Source organism: Osmia lignaria, chromosome 7 (genome assembly GCF_051020975.1).
Source record: "Osmia lignaria lignaria isolate PbOS001 chromosome 7, iyOsmLign1, whole genome shotgun sequence".
Lineage (NCBI taxonomy): Eukaryota > Metazoa > Arthropoda > Insecta > Hymenoptera > Megachilidae > Osmia > Osmia lignaria.
This window is the reverse complement of record NC_135038.1, coordinates 5,182,672-5,199,049: the sequence shown is the minus strand read 5'-3', so window position 1 is coordinate 5,199,049 and position 16,378 is coordinate 5,182,672. Positions and strand designations below refer to the sequence as shown.

The 16,378-nt window shown below is 37.4% G+C and overlaps 3 protein-coding genes across 4 annotated transcripts; 1 reads left to right on the top strand and 2 right to left on the bottom strand.

Annotated features, from left to right (window-relative positions):
• Nucleotides 1-221: 221 nt before the first annotated feature.
• Nucleotides 222-8,749, bottom strand: Lrt (Leucine-rich tendon-specific protein). Its single transcript, XM_034339379.2, has 5 exons — nt 8,649-8,749; nt 3,545-3,902; nt 2,710-3,024; nt 2,163-2,495; nt 222-2,083 (listed from the first exon to the last, which is right to left on the bottom strand). The coding sequence occupies exons 1-5, from the start codon at nt 8,657-8,659 to the stop codon at nt 701-703; spliced, it is 2,400 nt and encodes a 799-aa protein (XP_034195270.2). The 5' UTR covers nt 8,660-8,749; the 3' UTR covers nt 222-700.
• On the top strand, nt 4,126-8,604 carry LOC117611435 (IQ and AAA domain-containing protein 1-like). The gene is made up of 10 exons (XM_034339377.2): nt 4,126-4,271; nt 4,331-4,483; nt 4,546-4,679; nt 4,752-5,033; nt 5,092-5,393; nt 5,462-6,005; nt 6,070-6,425; nt 6,491-6,739; nt 7,457-7,907; nt 8,059-8,604. The coding sequence occupies exons 1-9, from the start codon at nt 4,126-4,128 to the stop codon at nt 7,904-7,906; spliced, it is 2,616 nt and encodes an 871-aa protein (XP_034195268.1). The 3' UTR covers nt 7,907; nt 8,059-8,604.
• A 2,867-nt stretch (nt 8,750-11,616) lies between the features above and the next one.
• On the bottom strand, nt 11,617-16,321 carry LOC117609337 (uncharacterized). 2 transcript variants are annotated; one of them, XM_034335542.2, is made up of 8 exons: nt 16,200-16,319; nt 15,890-15,932; nt 15,693-15,823; nt 12,549-15,602; nt 12,304-12,467; nt 12,026-12,230; nt 11,828-11,950; nt 11,617-11,756 (listed from the first exon to the last, which is right to left on the bottom strand). In XM_034335542.2, coding segments are annotated over exons 1-8 (3,846 nt in total). In that variant the 5' UTR covers nt 16,202-16,319; the 3' UTR covers nt 11,617-11,632. The 2 variants fall into 2 exon arrangements, with proteins under 2 accessions (XP_034191433.2, XP_034191434.2); XM_034335543.2 differs by lacking the exons at nt 11,617-11,756; nt 11,828-11,950 and having other exon boundaries at nt 12,085-12,246; nt 16,200-16,321.
• Between the last annotated feature and the right edge of the window lie 57 nt (nt 16,322-16,378).

Here is a 16,378-nt window from a genome sequence, read left to right as displayed (position 1 = left end):
GTTACCATACAAAGATAAATTCTGAATAAGTAACTTTTAATTGCACTGAACATTCATACTTATCTAATAATTAATTACTGCTATATATTTTACAATGAAAATCCTAAATTATTCATGGTTCTAAAAACTATTTACACAATGTGAACACATTCTAAAATTAATGATATATTACAGTAAAAATTTTTTAGTAAAGCGCCTATACAATGTAAAAATAAGATAAAACAATTCTAACTCTTAAATTCTAGAAAAATATTTACAATGCATTAATACAGTTTGTCTTTTTCCTCATATACTAACAACTTAAACAATTTACGATGGCAGTGTAAAAACTGGGTACTTTGAAACATTAATCACTGTAGCAATCCATTTATACCATTCTTATCAACTTTTTAAAGATAATCCCATACAGCGAATGACTTATTAAGATTATCTCTAAACAAGTAGTTTATCGTAAGTTCGTATATTTGAAGAATTTATTAATCCTTACGACTTACTAATATTTATTATTATATTTAAAAAATATCGATTTTATGACTAGTAGTTCACGAAGACGATGATATACAAATAAAACCGATAAAAAGTACTTGAATATTACAAGAAAAACATCGTTCAACTTCAATAGTCTTAAATAATCAACAAAAATAAGTTGTATTATTTACAAAATAAGAAACATTGATAATTATTTGATGGCATGTAAAAGTTAAACCTTCGTTGTGGCTAGTAATTTAATATAATGCGCTTTATGAGTTATTTCAAATTCCTGAGCAGGTAAAAAGCACTGTGTCTGTATTCTAGGATGTTTCACTCTCTTTATAACGCTTCTACCAATTACCGCAAGAGTAATTAGAAGAGCGCAACCAGCCCCGATGATCGCTAAAACAATGATCTCGGTATTTTGCTTGAATCCTTGTACCTCGACGCAGCGTAATCTATCACGATCGTCTACAAAGTTTGCGATAACATCATCCTCGTTGACTTCGTCTAAACTTGCGCAAACTTTGTAACGACCAGGCAACAATACCGCCAATGTAACAAACGTTAGCGTACAATTCAGCTTCTGTTTGTGCACCGCGGATTCAGCATCGAAGACGACAACAGACAATTCGCATTCAGGTATATTCGATTTCTTCGAGTTTGATAAGCTAACATCGACGTGTAGAAAACCTTGATCAGATACATTTACATGTACCCCAGTTATCTTAGTATCCGAAGTTGAAGACGGCAGCTTTGATATCGTAGTCTGTTGATCCTGCTGTAAATCTCTTTTAGTTTCTTCAAGGGTGATCACGTCACTGCAGCCCAAGCCTAAGGAAACCTCTTCATAAGTGCTCGGTACAAGTAGTACTACACAGTAACGATATTTATGACCCGGTTGTAAATGTAACGAGGCCGGTATCGCCACAGGTAACGAACAGGGATTTCTCATCATACGTGAATCACAATGCAGAGAACTGGAGTCCGTCTGGACTTCACTGTCGCCTACAGTTTCATAAACAATCAGAGTGTCGCACGTGTATCGCTCTGTGCATGGTTCCACGTGCCACAAAAGATTGATACCGGTAGATTTATCGTAATGAAATTCTTTCAATGTTAACTGAGCACCGGCCAAAGGTACCCTGGTCATGATCGGCGGTGTTGGTTCACCGCACAACAGGCTGCCAGGAGAAACTTGCGTCAGTATACCGTTTTCCAAGGCTGGAGGTGTCGCACATACAGCCGAAGACTTATCCTCCTCGTTCAAACTAGAATTACTTAACCAGTTGGCGAATTCTAGCAGCGTGCAATCACAGTTCAAAGGATTGTCAGCCAAGGAGAGCCTTTTCAGTCGCAATTTCGAGGTAGGTACATCACTGGATACCATTGTGATATCGTTATCGTCAAGGCGAAGATCTTGAAGACTCTTTAAAGGTACCACTAGATCGGCGGTTAGAGATCGCAGAAAATTATGGGTCAAATCCAATATGGTTAATTTTTCTAGATGCGCCAGAGAAGAGCTGGATACCGCGACGATCCGATTATTTGCTAAATCCAGCCTCGTTAGGGTCGATAAATATTTGAACGAATGATCTTCCAGCACGTCGATCTATTGAAGAAGAAAAAACAAGATAATTTTTTAATTTACTTTATGTTTACTCGATCCTCGTGAAACTTAGATACGTTACCTGATTGTGGCTCAAGCTGAGATAAGTTAAGTTTCTTAATCCTACTAGAGCTCCTTGCTGAACATTTATCAGCTCGTTTTCAGACACCGTGAGTAAACGTAACCGCGGCATCTGAGGAAGAAGATTCGGCCCCATAGGACCTAGCAACAAGTTATTGGATAAATCAAGCTCCTCCAATATTTTCAGACCCCTCAATGCTGACAATGCCGACACGCTTAAACGATTGCCACGCATTCTCAGAGAACGTAACGAGGGCAACGAGGCGAAAGCTTGCGGTGATAATTGAGACAATAAATTATCGCATAAATCCAAGTACGTCAAATTTGACAAGCCCTGAAACATTCAAACGTGCGTTATTAGAAATGAATGATGGTTCGCGAGAAAGCTGAACTTGTATGTCAGCACCGATTCGGCTGAACATTCAATGGTAAACAGTTCTATTATAGCTACGTCCATTGTTCCATTAAAGAAAATTACAAGTATCATTAATCTATGCGTAGGAGAAAGTTTACTGTTAAGTATCGCTACCTTTGATTCAAGATATTACCTTGAACGAGTCAGCTTCTAACGTTTTCAGTTTATTCTGTGACAGATCCAATTTTTCCAATCCAATCAGATCCGACAGAGCAGCTGTTGGAACGGAATCCAACAGATTATTCGGCAATCCAAGTGCCTGAAGGGGTCTTATCAGACCAATGAAAGCATTTTCATGGACACGTCTCAACTCTCCTGTGGATACCACGAGTCCATGGAGGGCGATATTTTCCAAAAAACGAGCTGGTAATAGAGAGATACCAGACACTGTTACATCCAACAGAGATATTGTTCCTGGACGACTGTATCTCAGATATCTACTGATGGTCTGCAGAAAAATACATCAATAATAAATTTCATCTATTTCACAAATCGCTCTTGGATGTAATCTTGGACTACAAGTTTAATTAGTCATCTCGAATTGCATAGTGCAAGTTATTCGATTCGCGGTGGTATTGTACGACAGGATATTCGTCGGAGTAACTGGTAACGGGACATTCAACGCAAAGCAGCGAGCGTGTAGAAGACAGAAGAAAGAGAGGCCGCACAATGGTCTGTTGGACAATACACACACGACTTGTATTTCATTGGCAGTCTATACGCCCACGCTTCTTGTTGGCGGGTGGTTAAAAAATCACTGACCTCGATAATGTAACAAAATGATAACTCTCGGATAAACTTGATTAATCGTCGTACAACGAAAACAATTATCATTGAAGTTCACTAATTTTCTAGCAAAAATATGGTACACGAATGAACATACAGGCTCTGGTTGCATCAACAAATTCATAAACCACGTTTATACATTTAGATGTTTAGAAAAAAACGTTTCGGGCATTGAAGATTACCTGCAACGCGGTTCTATCACCGGTGCATCTTAGCGTGTGTGGAAAGTCGCAAGAGCACTCGACGCCTGCTTTTGTAATATTTGGACACTCCCAAACGGTGTCAGACGAAGGCGAGGATGCGTGGGACGAGTCTTGAATAGTTTCTTCGTCCGGATTTTTTACAATGTTCGACGAATTCACCGTCGTTGCCGTCGTCCTCTCCGAGCTTGGCATCGTTGTGAACGACACCGTGGAAGAGTTCATTGATACAACGCTGGTCGTCGTCGTTTCATCCTCCAAAAAATCCTCCATCATCGCGTCCAGAGACGCAATCGTTGTTAGCAACAGGATCAACGAACATCCAGACTTCCACAGCATTCTGAAATAACAGTATTCATTTATGAGAAACGTATAATAAATAAAATCATGATTTATCTGAACACCAGCGATAATGCAACAAGTGGCCGATTGAATTTTGTCACTTCAACATCGGTATCCCACTTTCAACTAACCCAAATTTTAGGCCCTTCGATCATTTGAAAATTCTCAAGTTTCATTACCTACGCAAATGGCCAAGTAATTCATAATCATCCGAAAAATCAATGTCGCATGCTTATTACAACGAACTATGGCTCATCACGAGAAACGATTTGGAGAAACTCCTGTTGCTCGATCGAAGATTGCAACGGGAACGAAGAACGGGAATAAAAGAGCAGGGCTTGAATCTTCTAGTTCCAACTTATCTTAGGTACCATACAGTATACTAACAGAGGTCCTTTCGATCTGAAATATAAATTGTTTTATCAGATATCGTAATTTGGTGAAGAGGCTGATAGTGTGCCATGATCAGATGGTGCAATCGCAGAAACGAGACTTGATAAAACGTGTCCTGGATTGTTCAATTGGCCGAATGCTGGAGTACAAAAGGGAGATCGTTAAACTAAACTGTTCAGAATATTTGTATGTTCGTCAACATCTTATCCATCTAGACTCAGGCTGTAAATTAAAAACAAATGTTATAGATGGCCTGATGACTTCATGAGGCAATTCAAGTACACCCCCGACGATGTAGAAATATTCGTTTCAGCGACTGCCAAAGATCTTATTCAGCAGCGTAGAAAATACATAGAAGAATTAATAGAAAATGCTTTCATAGGTAATTTACTCGAATGGTATCTTTTCTACGGTACGAATTAATTAAAGCGATCAAACGTTATCTCTTGATAAGTGCAAAAAGTAAAAGAACAAGAAGAAGTTGATAGTGTAAGCGTGAGCATCAGTGAAGCTGGAAGTATCGTCGGGTCCCAGGAAAGCGTATCAAAATCTCGAAGAAGAAGACTACAAGAGAAAGCTTCCACGGTATCTAAAGTACCATCCATTCTTCAAGAATGTCCGGAAGTGGTAGCAGCTCGGGAAGCTCGAATCGCAGCCGAAAAAGCTATGCAAGATGCGATACTGCTTATACAGTGTCACGAGAGAGCAAGAATGGGTCGTTGTGCTGGATTGGAATGTACGAATCTAATAAATAAATATCAAAGAATTAGTATCAATTTCATCGTCTTTCACAGTGCAACGAATGTGTACTTACAACCGCAAGCTGCAGATGGGTGAAATTATGCCAAAAAAGATGAGCATAGCCACCTTCGTATTCGCAGCCAGGACGATACAAAGAGCTTGGAGAAGATATCTGGCGAAGAAGAAAATGAAAAAACGGGCGGATCGTATGGAAGAACTATTGGACATGACGATACCAAGCTGGAAATCTGAAAAAGTATTCGTTAAGGATAAAGAAAGTTTTCAGAAGAAATTAGAACTGATGCCAGGGTTCGTTGATCGAGTAACGAAAACGACAGAAGACAACCGAGCTAAAGTAATTCAAGACTTGTAATTATAATATTCGTTATTACCTGAAACCTAAACCGTTATCTGTTTCATCAGCTGTGGAAGATCAGAGGACCAGGTTTAATCGAAGACATCACAGAGGAGGTTCGAGAATGGTTCATCGTATGGTACGACACGGTTGGACACTACGACGCTTACCCAGCTGCACGTTTAGGGGGCAGCGTTCTAATAGCCACCGGGGAAACTTTAACACCTGAAGAGTATCTAATGCGGAAGGGAGAGAAAGAAGCGGCTAAAGGTAAAGGTAAAGGAGCAGCTGCAACTGTTGCTAAACCAGCAACAGATTCTACCAAAAAGAAGAAGAAGATGATACCTTGGATAGATGAGACAAAAGCATTTTCCTTCCTCGATGATGCCAATCAGGATTTTATTAAGAACTGGAGCTTTCATGACGATTCAAATGATCCTCAGGATAAAATATACGAGGACCTCATTAAGGACAAGCTTTGCTATGAGCTTCAGTTGGAGATGAGGAGAATAGTTGATGAACTGATGAGGCTGGAGCTGCAAAAATTGAATAAAGCATTGAAAAAGGATTACAAAGCAGATAAGAAAAAGCTGGATATACCTAAAGATAAAAGTAAATTTGATCTCATACAATACACTAATAAAGAATTTACCACTCATTAATTAATGTAAACCAGGTAAAAAAAAAAAGAAAAAAGGAAGAAGAGGAAAGAAGAAAAAGGATGCACTGGGAGACATTTCAGTGGAAGACATTTTCAAAGAGTTAGCTAGAGCCGATATCATCAAAACCTACCCTCTAATATCCCTGAAGGATTGGATAGGGGATCTATCGTATCAGAATTACGAAGCAGAGAAAGAATTTCGAAATTATACTTATCGAATGGGCGAAATTAGACAGGTGGTTATGGAATACTGTATACTCCCTCTCAGCTCCAAGGAAGTGCACCAAACTGCACCCCTGGTGCGAGCTGTTTGTATCTGTGGTCTTCCACGACATGGGAAGAGCATTCTGGCGAACGCAGTATGCTCCGAGGTATTTTTAACAAGTCTCAAACCAATCTGACATATCTGTATAATTATTCCTCATTTTTTAAACAGACTGGAGCATTGTTATTCGACATGACACCATCTGTACTGGTAGATAAGTACATAGGACGAAAAAACGAACGCAAATTAATCACGATGATATCAAAAGTGGCCCGAGAATACGCTCCTTCGATAATCTTCATCGACAACGGTGAAAAACCATGGCTGAAGAAGATACCGCCTGAAGAGAAGAAATTACAGCCGAGACGATTCGCAAAGTACTATCCAAAGTTGGTGAAAAGCATCAAACGTGGTGACCAGGTGATACGATTCAAAATTATCTCCATATCGCGTTGGCGTATTTCGTCTGCGCCTTTTCCGCGTTTCGCTGCTCATAAAAATGATGGTGTCTGGTGTCGCAATTGAACGGGCTCGTACAGCAGCAACACCTTTCCTAAACCGGAGAGGAACGTTTTAAAGTTGGTGATCTGCTGGTCCCTCCCCACTTTATGAAATTCTCGATATTCCTGTTTTGACTCTTTCTCCAATATGAATGAACCAGCTCGATAACCACGTCCGTTCCCCTCCAACCACCTTTTCTCTTTCCCAAACACGTATCAAAGCTGGTCATCAATGAAACGCCTCCTACCGAACGAGGAGAGTACGTAGGTGGTAGCGAGTTAACGTAGGATTTAGAGTGTCGGTGATTCTGGACAGATACTGTTACTCAGTGGCGTAGAAACAAAGCAACGCAACGGGAAAATTAATATTCATCGGGTCTTGAATTAAACGATGTTGAAACGAACACGTTGATAGGCATCCACGAATTTAACATAATCCAATAACTAGAAAAAGAAAGAAAATTTTTAATTAAATTTTAAATTAATCGCACGAGGTAGTAAATGGTAAATGAATTGATCATACCAACTTTTATCAATCGATTAAGAATCACCGAGGGTACCTAATTGCTTCTTCGAAGAATACATTCTTATAGATTTTTGCCGATTGTTCGATTCACCAGGACGTGATACTTTTCAGATCCTATTTCTCACGACCTCCTCGGAGCCATATAAAGCAAGAAGACCCTTCGTCAAGATCCACGACAAGTTTATAATGATTCCTCTCACGGACTACAACACGCTTTACATGTTTTACAAAGATCTGCTGATGAAGTACCACGAAGTGGATCGCAATATCGACGTCTCTTGTTTGGCGAAGATGTCCGTGGGCATTCCATTGGAGTTCATAAGAAACGCCGTCGAGAATGTCCTAAATCTTCGGCGCAGGATCACCCTTAAGTTTAACCCGTTGAAACAGCAAGAGATTATGGAGGAAGTGTTCAAGTACGAGCCACCTCGAGCGAAGACGTTGAAGCAGTTTGTGAATTTTGAAAATAAAACTCCTCTTGGTAAAAAGAGGTTGAAGATACTGGCAAAAGAGAAGCAAGAACACGAACTCCACGAGAAAATGAAAAAAATGCGTAAATGAAGTGCGTTTAATAAAATATAAGTAAAATAATATTTACCCTTTGCAGACAAAGGTATTGTTAAAACATATCATTCCAACGTCCACGAAAGAGCGAAAGAATTGAAAATTATTTTTCAAAGTAGATTATAGTAAAAAATTTTCCATCCTGCAAGGCACCCTTCACTGAAAGGAAGAGAATGGAAACGATAGGAACTCGCCAGATAAAACGTGGGATGTAGCCGCATTAAGAGACAAGGCTGTGGCATTTTTAACGAATCCTTTTCGCGATGAAAATGTTGTAAACTCGTCGGCTGTTGGGCAAGCCAAGGAAATCGGACGACTGAAATAAATTATGAGGAAAACGAAGGACCACGAACGTATTTGGCGCGGGATGCCGTTCAAAGACAGTGACCTTTCCGGGAGAAACGTCTTTGGAAGAAGCACGATCATCGATTGAGCGATTCCTTCTTTCTTTCGTATCACGATTCGCCAACGTCCGTGTCCGGACGTGAAACTGGTTTTCGTCGTCTTCGTGGGACGCTAAAAACGATCATCGAAAAACAGAAGACAGATATAGCGAGGAATATCATCAGAGGGGAAAAAAAAAACACCTCTATACGCGGCCAGACTACGTTGCAGTTGCCGCTATTAAATCCTGAAAGATTGTATATTAAAAAATAATCCAATTTTGTGATAGTTATGAATCTCAGTAATAAATTGACCATTCAGAGCAGAGTCTATCTTATGAATGATTAACACTTACGGTGAATCCATTGATAAACATGTATATAAGATGAAAGTGAAGAAACATGCTCGTTAATTGAAACGAATCAACCCACATGAAACATTACAACACTATTTGTGTTCTATTTATTTTTTAAACAAGATACTCGATCAATCCTAAGTCACCTATAACAATGTATACATGTAAAGTAAACTTGTTAATAAACAAACATAGAATAGCATGATTAATATTTATTCAGCGTTAAGCAAAGTGAGGTATACCTTGATAAAAACATAGATCCTAAATGTTAGGATATTTGGTACTCGTGCACAACACATACCTACGGCGGTGTGTGTGTCCCTGTAGTCCGGGTTTTGCGGCCCCTGCGGCTTCTCTTCACGCGTGGCGAACGCACACGCGGCTGGTACCTCGTAGCACTCACGCAGGCGCAACACGAGCACTCACGCATCCAACCCACGTTGCCTGGTCGTGCACAGGCACCACATACACATACAGACACAATTGTACGACGAAGAGGATAAGCGCAAAGCGGACCAATCGCACGCTCGCCAAACTGAGAGAGCTGTCACTTGGCCATAGGCGCGGACGCTTCAACTTCGAAATCCGTACGTATGTAATTCAGACTAGATCAATGTAACGGTAACACCCACGCCAGTGACGTGTTCGCGGGTACATCTTCCGAAGCAGTCGGTTCCGTTTGCTACCTCGTCACCCGTACGAAGATATATCGCGATCAAGTCGGGATATTATCGTCGAATAAACGGAAAGAAGAACGATCGTACGACGACGTGGTGCTAGCACATACTGTGCACGAAGCATGCGGTGGGCATTCGTGCCGAGAAAACGTCGCCTCCGCCGTGTCCACACGGTGGGGACTCCACCGATGCGTCCGTCTCTCTGTGTCTCTCGGTTTCCACATAGCATAGCCATGTATGGAACACGGGACGACGTTCTCTCTCCAAGCCTTTACGCCCACTTGCCTCGCTGCCGCTCTTGCTCCCGCTGCTATCCGTTCTCATAGTCCTGAGCAGGTATCGTCGGATCGACGTCGACCGTTACAGGTTGCCCGCCTGATACGTCGACGTTCTCCGTCAACCCTGTCCCTCTTATCCACGCTCTAGGATATTTCAACCTGGTCCGCAGACCGCAGGGATTACTCGTAGCCGCGGCTTTTTCGAATTCAGCGCGCTTGTTGATCAATGATCACTCGAGTCTTCAATGAAATTCATACTTATTATGGAAGAAAGCAGGAATGTGGATAGATCCAGGAACAGTTAAAGGGTCTGGATCCATGATAATGATAGCCCTTTAGATTGTGTCTTCCATTGGGATTAAAGGTATTTAAGATGAGGCCATCTGAAAATGTTTAGTATTAATCTATGCTACGTTTCGCTCTTCAAAATGTTGATGAATAAAAACAGCTTTGATTACACGATACCGTCTTACCACATACTAACACCCGAGAGTATAGTATTTATCGTCCATTGTCAAGGTACAGTTCGTTTCCCATTCTTCGTTGTTTAGCATAACCAGCAGCAATTTCACAAGCGATCTTCGCATGTGACCAGACTTCATCTGTGTACACAAGGGCGTTCTAGAAGTCGGAGAGAGGACTAAGAGAGAGGGAGCAAGGCTCGAAGGTCTACGGGATCTTCATGAAATGGTTTTTGATACTGGAAATCGGTCTGTCGTCGTTACGAAATCACGTAAAACCGGGCCTTAACGCCCACGCAAATGCGGCTGGCGTAGCTACATTGAAAGAAAGTTTGACTTCTTTAACGAACCTTGTGTATATATAATGTTATCGAGTGAAATGTAGGACTGAATAGCATTCAATTTCGCTCTAGTACTTTACTATGAATAAAAGAAGCACCTTGTAAACGTTTATCTGTATCCTTTTGGTAATGAGAATAATTGAAACCATGTTATTAGACTTTTAAACACGTCGGTTGTTCTCTTCTGTGGTACATGTTGCAACAAAATCATTGCGATAATATTTCGTCATCTTAAACAGTATCACATGCCCAGCGAATGCTTTTTTATCCTCCATGCTCCAGCAATTTCTCTGTACAACTACCGGAAGTTTCGTGAATTCCAGTCCTCCGCATTGCTCGACGTTCTCCATGACTATGTTTTAACGTTGCACTGCTCTTGCTAAAATCTTTGATACATACATAAGAAGTATCTTTCACTGCCATATTAAAAATGATTTTTATCCAATGAGAAAGGTCAAACAGAGGCGAATCTCCTGGTTCCGGCAACAACTTGATCGAAGAGTTCATTGTATACAAAATCCTGTGTAATTTTTGTAACTTACATCGATGTCTGTATCAATGATGTTTTCATAAACTACCAGTAATTGTGTCATCCTTATCTTGTCCCTCGGATTGGAATTCAAGCGATTTGAATTCTTAATAAATCCAACTTGTGTAGAATTTTTAATTGTAAAATTAATCTATAGAATGTTAAAGAAAGCAATGCGTGTAGTGTTAAATTGTTTCAGTGTTTTAAAACCAAGTAATATTGTTCGTGTAATTACCAACAATGACCACGCTGGAGAACAAGACGGAAAGTCATACGATTCTGAGAAAGCCGGTTGTTCACACGATACTATCGAGACAGACTACAAATGCTTGCACAAAAAGCTGCATCGACTGAACCGGCTGTATCGGAGAACTAGTTGATCGACCTTTACTCGTAACTTTACATTTGCGCACCTTTACGGTACGGATGTTTAAAAAAGAAAGGGAACACTCATGCACCGCCCACGATTCTTATGTTTAGTCTGTAAGAAAACAAAAAACTTCACTCAGGTACTCAGTATCTATGAATCATTTTATAGTGCAATTCTCATTTTTCTACTTAATATATTTCTATAGGCGGTAACACACCTGATGAATGATTAAAAAAATATTTTTATTGTTGCATTGCACTATAGTGTATAAAATTAATAAAAGGTAATAAAATTGTTATGTTAGTAGAGTACATTGAGAACGGTGTTTTTATAAAATTATATTAACAGATTCTTCCATCAAGTATATGTAATCTTTCACGTCACTTATGTATCTCCTTAAAAATTTATAGTCTCGTTTTATATTCGTTATTAACAGTTTAACATCCTCCTCTCTGTAAAACAATAAAAAGTTACAATGAAAGAATCTTTAACAAGGTTGATCGAACACAAAACCAGAACTGACCTTACAGACCCTAATCTACAATGTACAGAAATATCTTTGGATTCAATTTTGTGAAATGGTTTAATGTCTACTGTGACCCTCAATATAATGTCTTTCCTTTTGGCAAATGCTATGAAAGATACGCTACAATAAAGAGAAAAAAACGTATGATGGGTATTCAATATAACAATCAATAACAGTATTTTAATAATTCATTACCTGTCACGAGTTATTTCCATCAAATTTATGTCTCTTATACGTTCCACATCGAACATAAAATCCATAGCTAGTTTTACTTCTTTTGAAATATTATCTAGTATTGAAAAAATATCCCCGCAATTTTTGCATAAATCCGCCAATACTTGAGCATCTAATTTTTCCATGATTATTCGATGAACTAAGCTTATTAATGCGTCAGCATCGTCTAACGAAAAAGGACTCTTAAATAAAATAATATTAACTGGTATTTTTGCATTGATTCTTTTTCCTATACTCACCTGCCAGGCGAGAATATATTTTAATTTCTTTAATAAGCTCGTCACCTAAAGCATCAAAGTTATCCTTTAAATAAATTACTACTAACAATGAAGAAGATACAAAACCAATTACAAACAGGTTCCTTTCAATATTTTCATGGTAGACTTCCCAAATAATTTTGTCACTAGAAAGTACATAATTAATATTATTTGATGCAAAAGATGGAAACATTAAAATATTGATGAAATACTTTGGTTCTAAGTACCTTTCAGCACAAACTTTCAGTTTGTTCATTAGTGAAGAGAAAGGATCTAATTCGATCGACATATCTTTTTGTTCAGGCGACTCATGAGATTCTGAACGTGGGCTTAAATATACTTCTGAACAATCTTTATCTATTTGTCCAATTTGTACACCAACTACTTTATCCGTCTTTAAACTTTCTTCATGAATATCACTTATATTTTCTAAATTACATCTATTTTCTAAGATATTTTCTTCTTCACTGGCCTCTGAATTTTTAATATTATTGGAATTAAGATTCACTTCTACATCAGCATCTACAAGTGTATCTGAATCTGAATCTTCCAAACAAAGAAATGATGGTGGTGTAATGGTATGTAATTCCTCTAAACTGTTATTGAAAAACATAACATCTTCTTCTGTTAAATGTTTATCATCATTGTTTTGCAAGTTGCCTGTGTTATTTAGACTGCTTCTTGTACAGCTTGTTTTATCATTTGATGTGTAACAAACACTATCATTCTTTATCTCATTATTGACATTATCACTTGTTTTATCATTCTCTTTGTTACAAGAATGATCTATATTTAATGGCTGAATGATGTATGTTCTTCTTGGATTTGATATAGTATTTTGTGATTGGAACTCTGGAATTACAATACTAGGATCATGAAATTTAGGGCTATGAAGAACATAAGTTTCCCTCCTGATATTTTCTTTTAAAGTCAAAGCATCAGCATCTTGTTGCTTTAATTCAAGTAAAACTGTGTCAGATATATTACTAACAGAATTTTCATGTTCTATCAAAGCAGATGTTTTTGTAGCAATGCTTTTTAAATATTGTAAAGAATCATCTGCTAGGCGCATTTCTTTGTCCATAATTAAATTTGATTCTGATAGAGATGGAACTACTATGTCAGTAATGTCTTTCAAGATATTACCAGGTACTATATTCGAATCTAACGAATCTTTATCTTTATTTTCAAGTAATACTGGTTCTTTAACATAAGCAGAATTTATAACACTGTTCTCTCTTGAAAGATGACATTGTAATACCAGTGCATCTTCTGTAATATCCATAGACATATTTGGATATTCAACTGTTTTAATCAATTCTGGATTATTTATGTTTGATTCATGATCTTCAGTTACATTTTTGAAGTCATCTTTCATACTAGATGGTAATACTATGTTTGTAATTGTCATTGAATTATTCTGACAAATGGTAGTCTTATTTGTTACCAAGTTTACACTATTGTCTTCATCATCATTACTCCACTGACTATTTTGTACGTGTTCAGTATTTGTTAAATTATTTTTAGGTGAAGTTCTTATAGCTTCAGTAAATTCCATTGCTTCATTATCATACATATTAGTTTTATCAGCATTAAGAAATATTTTATTGTGCATCTTTTTAGGCGAAGTTCTTACAGCTTCAGTAAATTCCATTGCTTCATTATCATACATGTTGGTTTTATCTGCAGTAAGTGATGTTTTATCAGGTATCTTTTTAGATGAAGTTCTTATAGCTTCAGTAAATTCCATTACTTCATTATCATACATACTGGTTTTATCAGGATTAGTTGATGCTTCACAGCAGTCTAAATAAGACCTTACTTTTCTCAAATCATTTTCAATAGAAGCATCTGTAATTTGACGATTTCTTTCTTTTCTTTCTTGACTTTTAGCTATGGAATGCATATTCATAGCTTCAGTCACTTCCATAGACATGCTTAGTACTTTAGTTTTTTCATTGTCATACTTAAAACCTGCTTCTTCTGTTACTGTTGATATATTGCCTTCATCAAACTGGCAATTTGTATCTCTATTAGCCTGTGTTTTCACAGCACTAGTCATTTCCATTGAATTATCATGAAAAATGGTAACTTTATTTCCAACAGGTATCACTGAATCACAAGTTCCTATTTCATTATTAGTAACTGTTTGCTGCAAGCTATGTAGTACTGATGACACTGATGGTACTGGTGCAGTTATTTCCATTGGAATATTATCAAGTGGTTCCTGCAGTCTGTGCAGTACTACTGGCACTGAGGGTACTGGTGTAGTTATTTCCATTGAAACATTATCAAACCTTCTGGTTCTGTTATTTTCAGAATATATTGATACATTTTCTTTATTAGCATCATCAACAGGTTTAATGATAGATGGTACTGGTGCAGTTATTTCCATTGGAATATTATCAAGTGGTTCCTGCAGTCTATGTAGTACTACTGGCACCGAGGGTACTGGTGTAGTTATTTCCATTGAAACATTATCAAACCTTCTGGTTCTGTTATTTTCAGAATATATTGATACATTTTCTTTATTAGCATCATCAACAGGTTTAATGATAGATGGTACTGGTGCAGTTATTTCCATTGGAATATTATCAAGTGGTTCCTGCAGTCTATGTAGTACTACTGGCACTGAGGGTACTGGTGTAGTTATTTCCATTGTAACATTATCAAACCTTCTGGTTCTGTTATTTTCAGAATATATTGATACATTTTCTTTATTAGCATCATCAACAGGTTTAATGATAGATGATACTGCTACAGTGAATTCCATTGATGCATTTGAATCTACTGCTGTTACATTTAAGTTATTTAATTTGGGCTGAGAATTAAGTCTTTGAATATCATGCTCCTGTTGAAAATTTTGTAATGTATTTATAGAAGAATAAATTGGTTGAGTCAATTCCATTGATGAATTCTGAAGTGTTTCCACTAACTGATTGTTTTGAATATAATTTACATCGCGATATACAGTGTGAGAAACAACTTCAGTAAATTCCATATGAATATCTTGAGTAGATGTAGCATTTAAGTTATTATAATGTACTGAAATTTCAGGCTGACTTAACAACATATCCCTACTCTTTGTACCATTATCATTTACATTAGATACAAATTGTATATTATTTTCTTGATTAAAATAAACAATGTTTTCTTTATGAACAATATGAACATTATGTTCTTCTTGATTAGAAGTATCTGGCATTTTCAAGTTACTCAAATCATGTTCTTCATATGTACTATCCCATACAGTTCCTTGCTCCACGGAATTACAAAATTCTCTGTACAAGGAATTTCATGCTATGCATTAACTATTCAATCATATTACCAGAATCACAAAAACAATATACATAAATAAACAAATGACTCACTTGACATGCTTCTTTTCTGCAAAGCTAACTCGTCTTTTAAATTTTAATGTATTAGCAGGGCTATTGTCATTTGATGAATTGTTATCATTTAAATTTTGTAGATCTTGGCGGTGTTTAGGAAGCTTAAGAATCTATAAACATTATAAAAAATAATGATAGTAATGTTCTAGATACTTAAAACATTTTCATGTACTTACAGAAGAGCGTCTTGAGCTACTTTTCCTAGATCTGGAAGGAGACCTAGAAAAAGAAGGATACTTAAACTGTAACCAATTAATTTAATCAGAAATGTTTTACATGCATTACTTGCATAAAAGAGTAATTCTATATACATAATACTATTGAATATTAATAATACATTACAAGGTTACATGCACAATAAATATAAATCATGTATGTGCACTTTTTGGTATTCAATACTCATTACATTTAACTTTTAAATTGAAACCCAAACAAAAGAGTACTCTAATTAAGAAATAAAATAATGAAACAAATGAGGATGCTTACATTTTTGATCATATCACAATTAAATAGATTCCATACAAATTCAAACGGAATATTTGAAAGATCGTCGCATAAACAACGAGTGCCCACTAGTGCCAACTATATAGTTTCCCGCCATATCGCAATTACGACGCAGTTTCTATGAAACCGAATGTTTGTTATGCGTTGCGATATCGGCATAA

Excerpts from the sequence above, each read along its gene's own strand:
- LOC117609337 (XM_034335542.2), bottom strand. Across the intron at positions 15,603-15,692 it reads GCAGAAAAGAAGCATGTCAA|AGAATTTTGTAATTCCGTGG; the intron begins GTGAGTCATTTG and ends TTCCTTGTACAG. Across the intron at positions 12,231-12,303 it reads AATATATTCTCGCCTGGCAG|ACGATGCTGACGCATTAATA; the intron begins GTGAGTATAGGA and ends CTTTTTCGTTAG.
- LOC117611435 (XM_034339377.2), top strand. The coding sequence starts at position 4,126 with ATGTCGCATGCTTATTACAACGAACTATGGCTCATCACGAGAAACGAT. Across the intron at positions 4,272-4,330 it reads CTAGTTCCAACTTATCTTAG|ATATCGTAATTTGGTGAAGA; the intron begins GTACCATACAGT and ends TTGTTTTATCAG. Across the intron at positions 4,680-4,751 it reads AATAGAAAATGCTTTCATAG|TGCAAAAAGTAAAAGAACAA; the intron begins GTAATTTACTCG and ends TCTCTTGATAAG.
- Lrt (XM_034339379.2), bottom strand. Across the intron at positions 3,025-3,544 it reads GTGATAGAACCGCGTTGCAG|ACCATCAGTAGATATCTGAG; the intron begins GTAATCTTCAAT and ends ATTTTTCTGCAG. Across the intron at positions 2,496-2,709 it reads TAGAAGCTGACTCGTTCAAG|GGCTTGTCAAATTTGACGTA; the intron begins GTAATATCTTGA and ends TGAATGTTTCAG.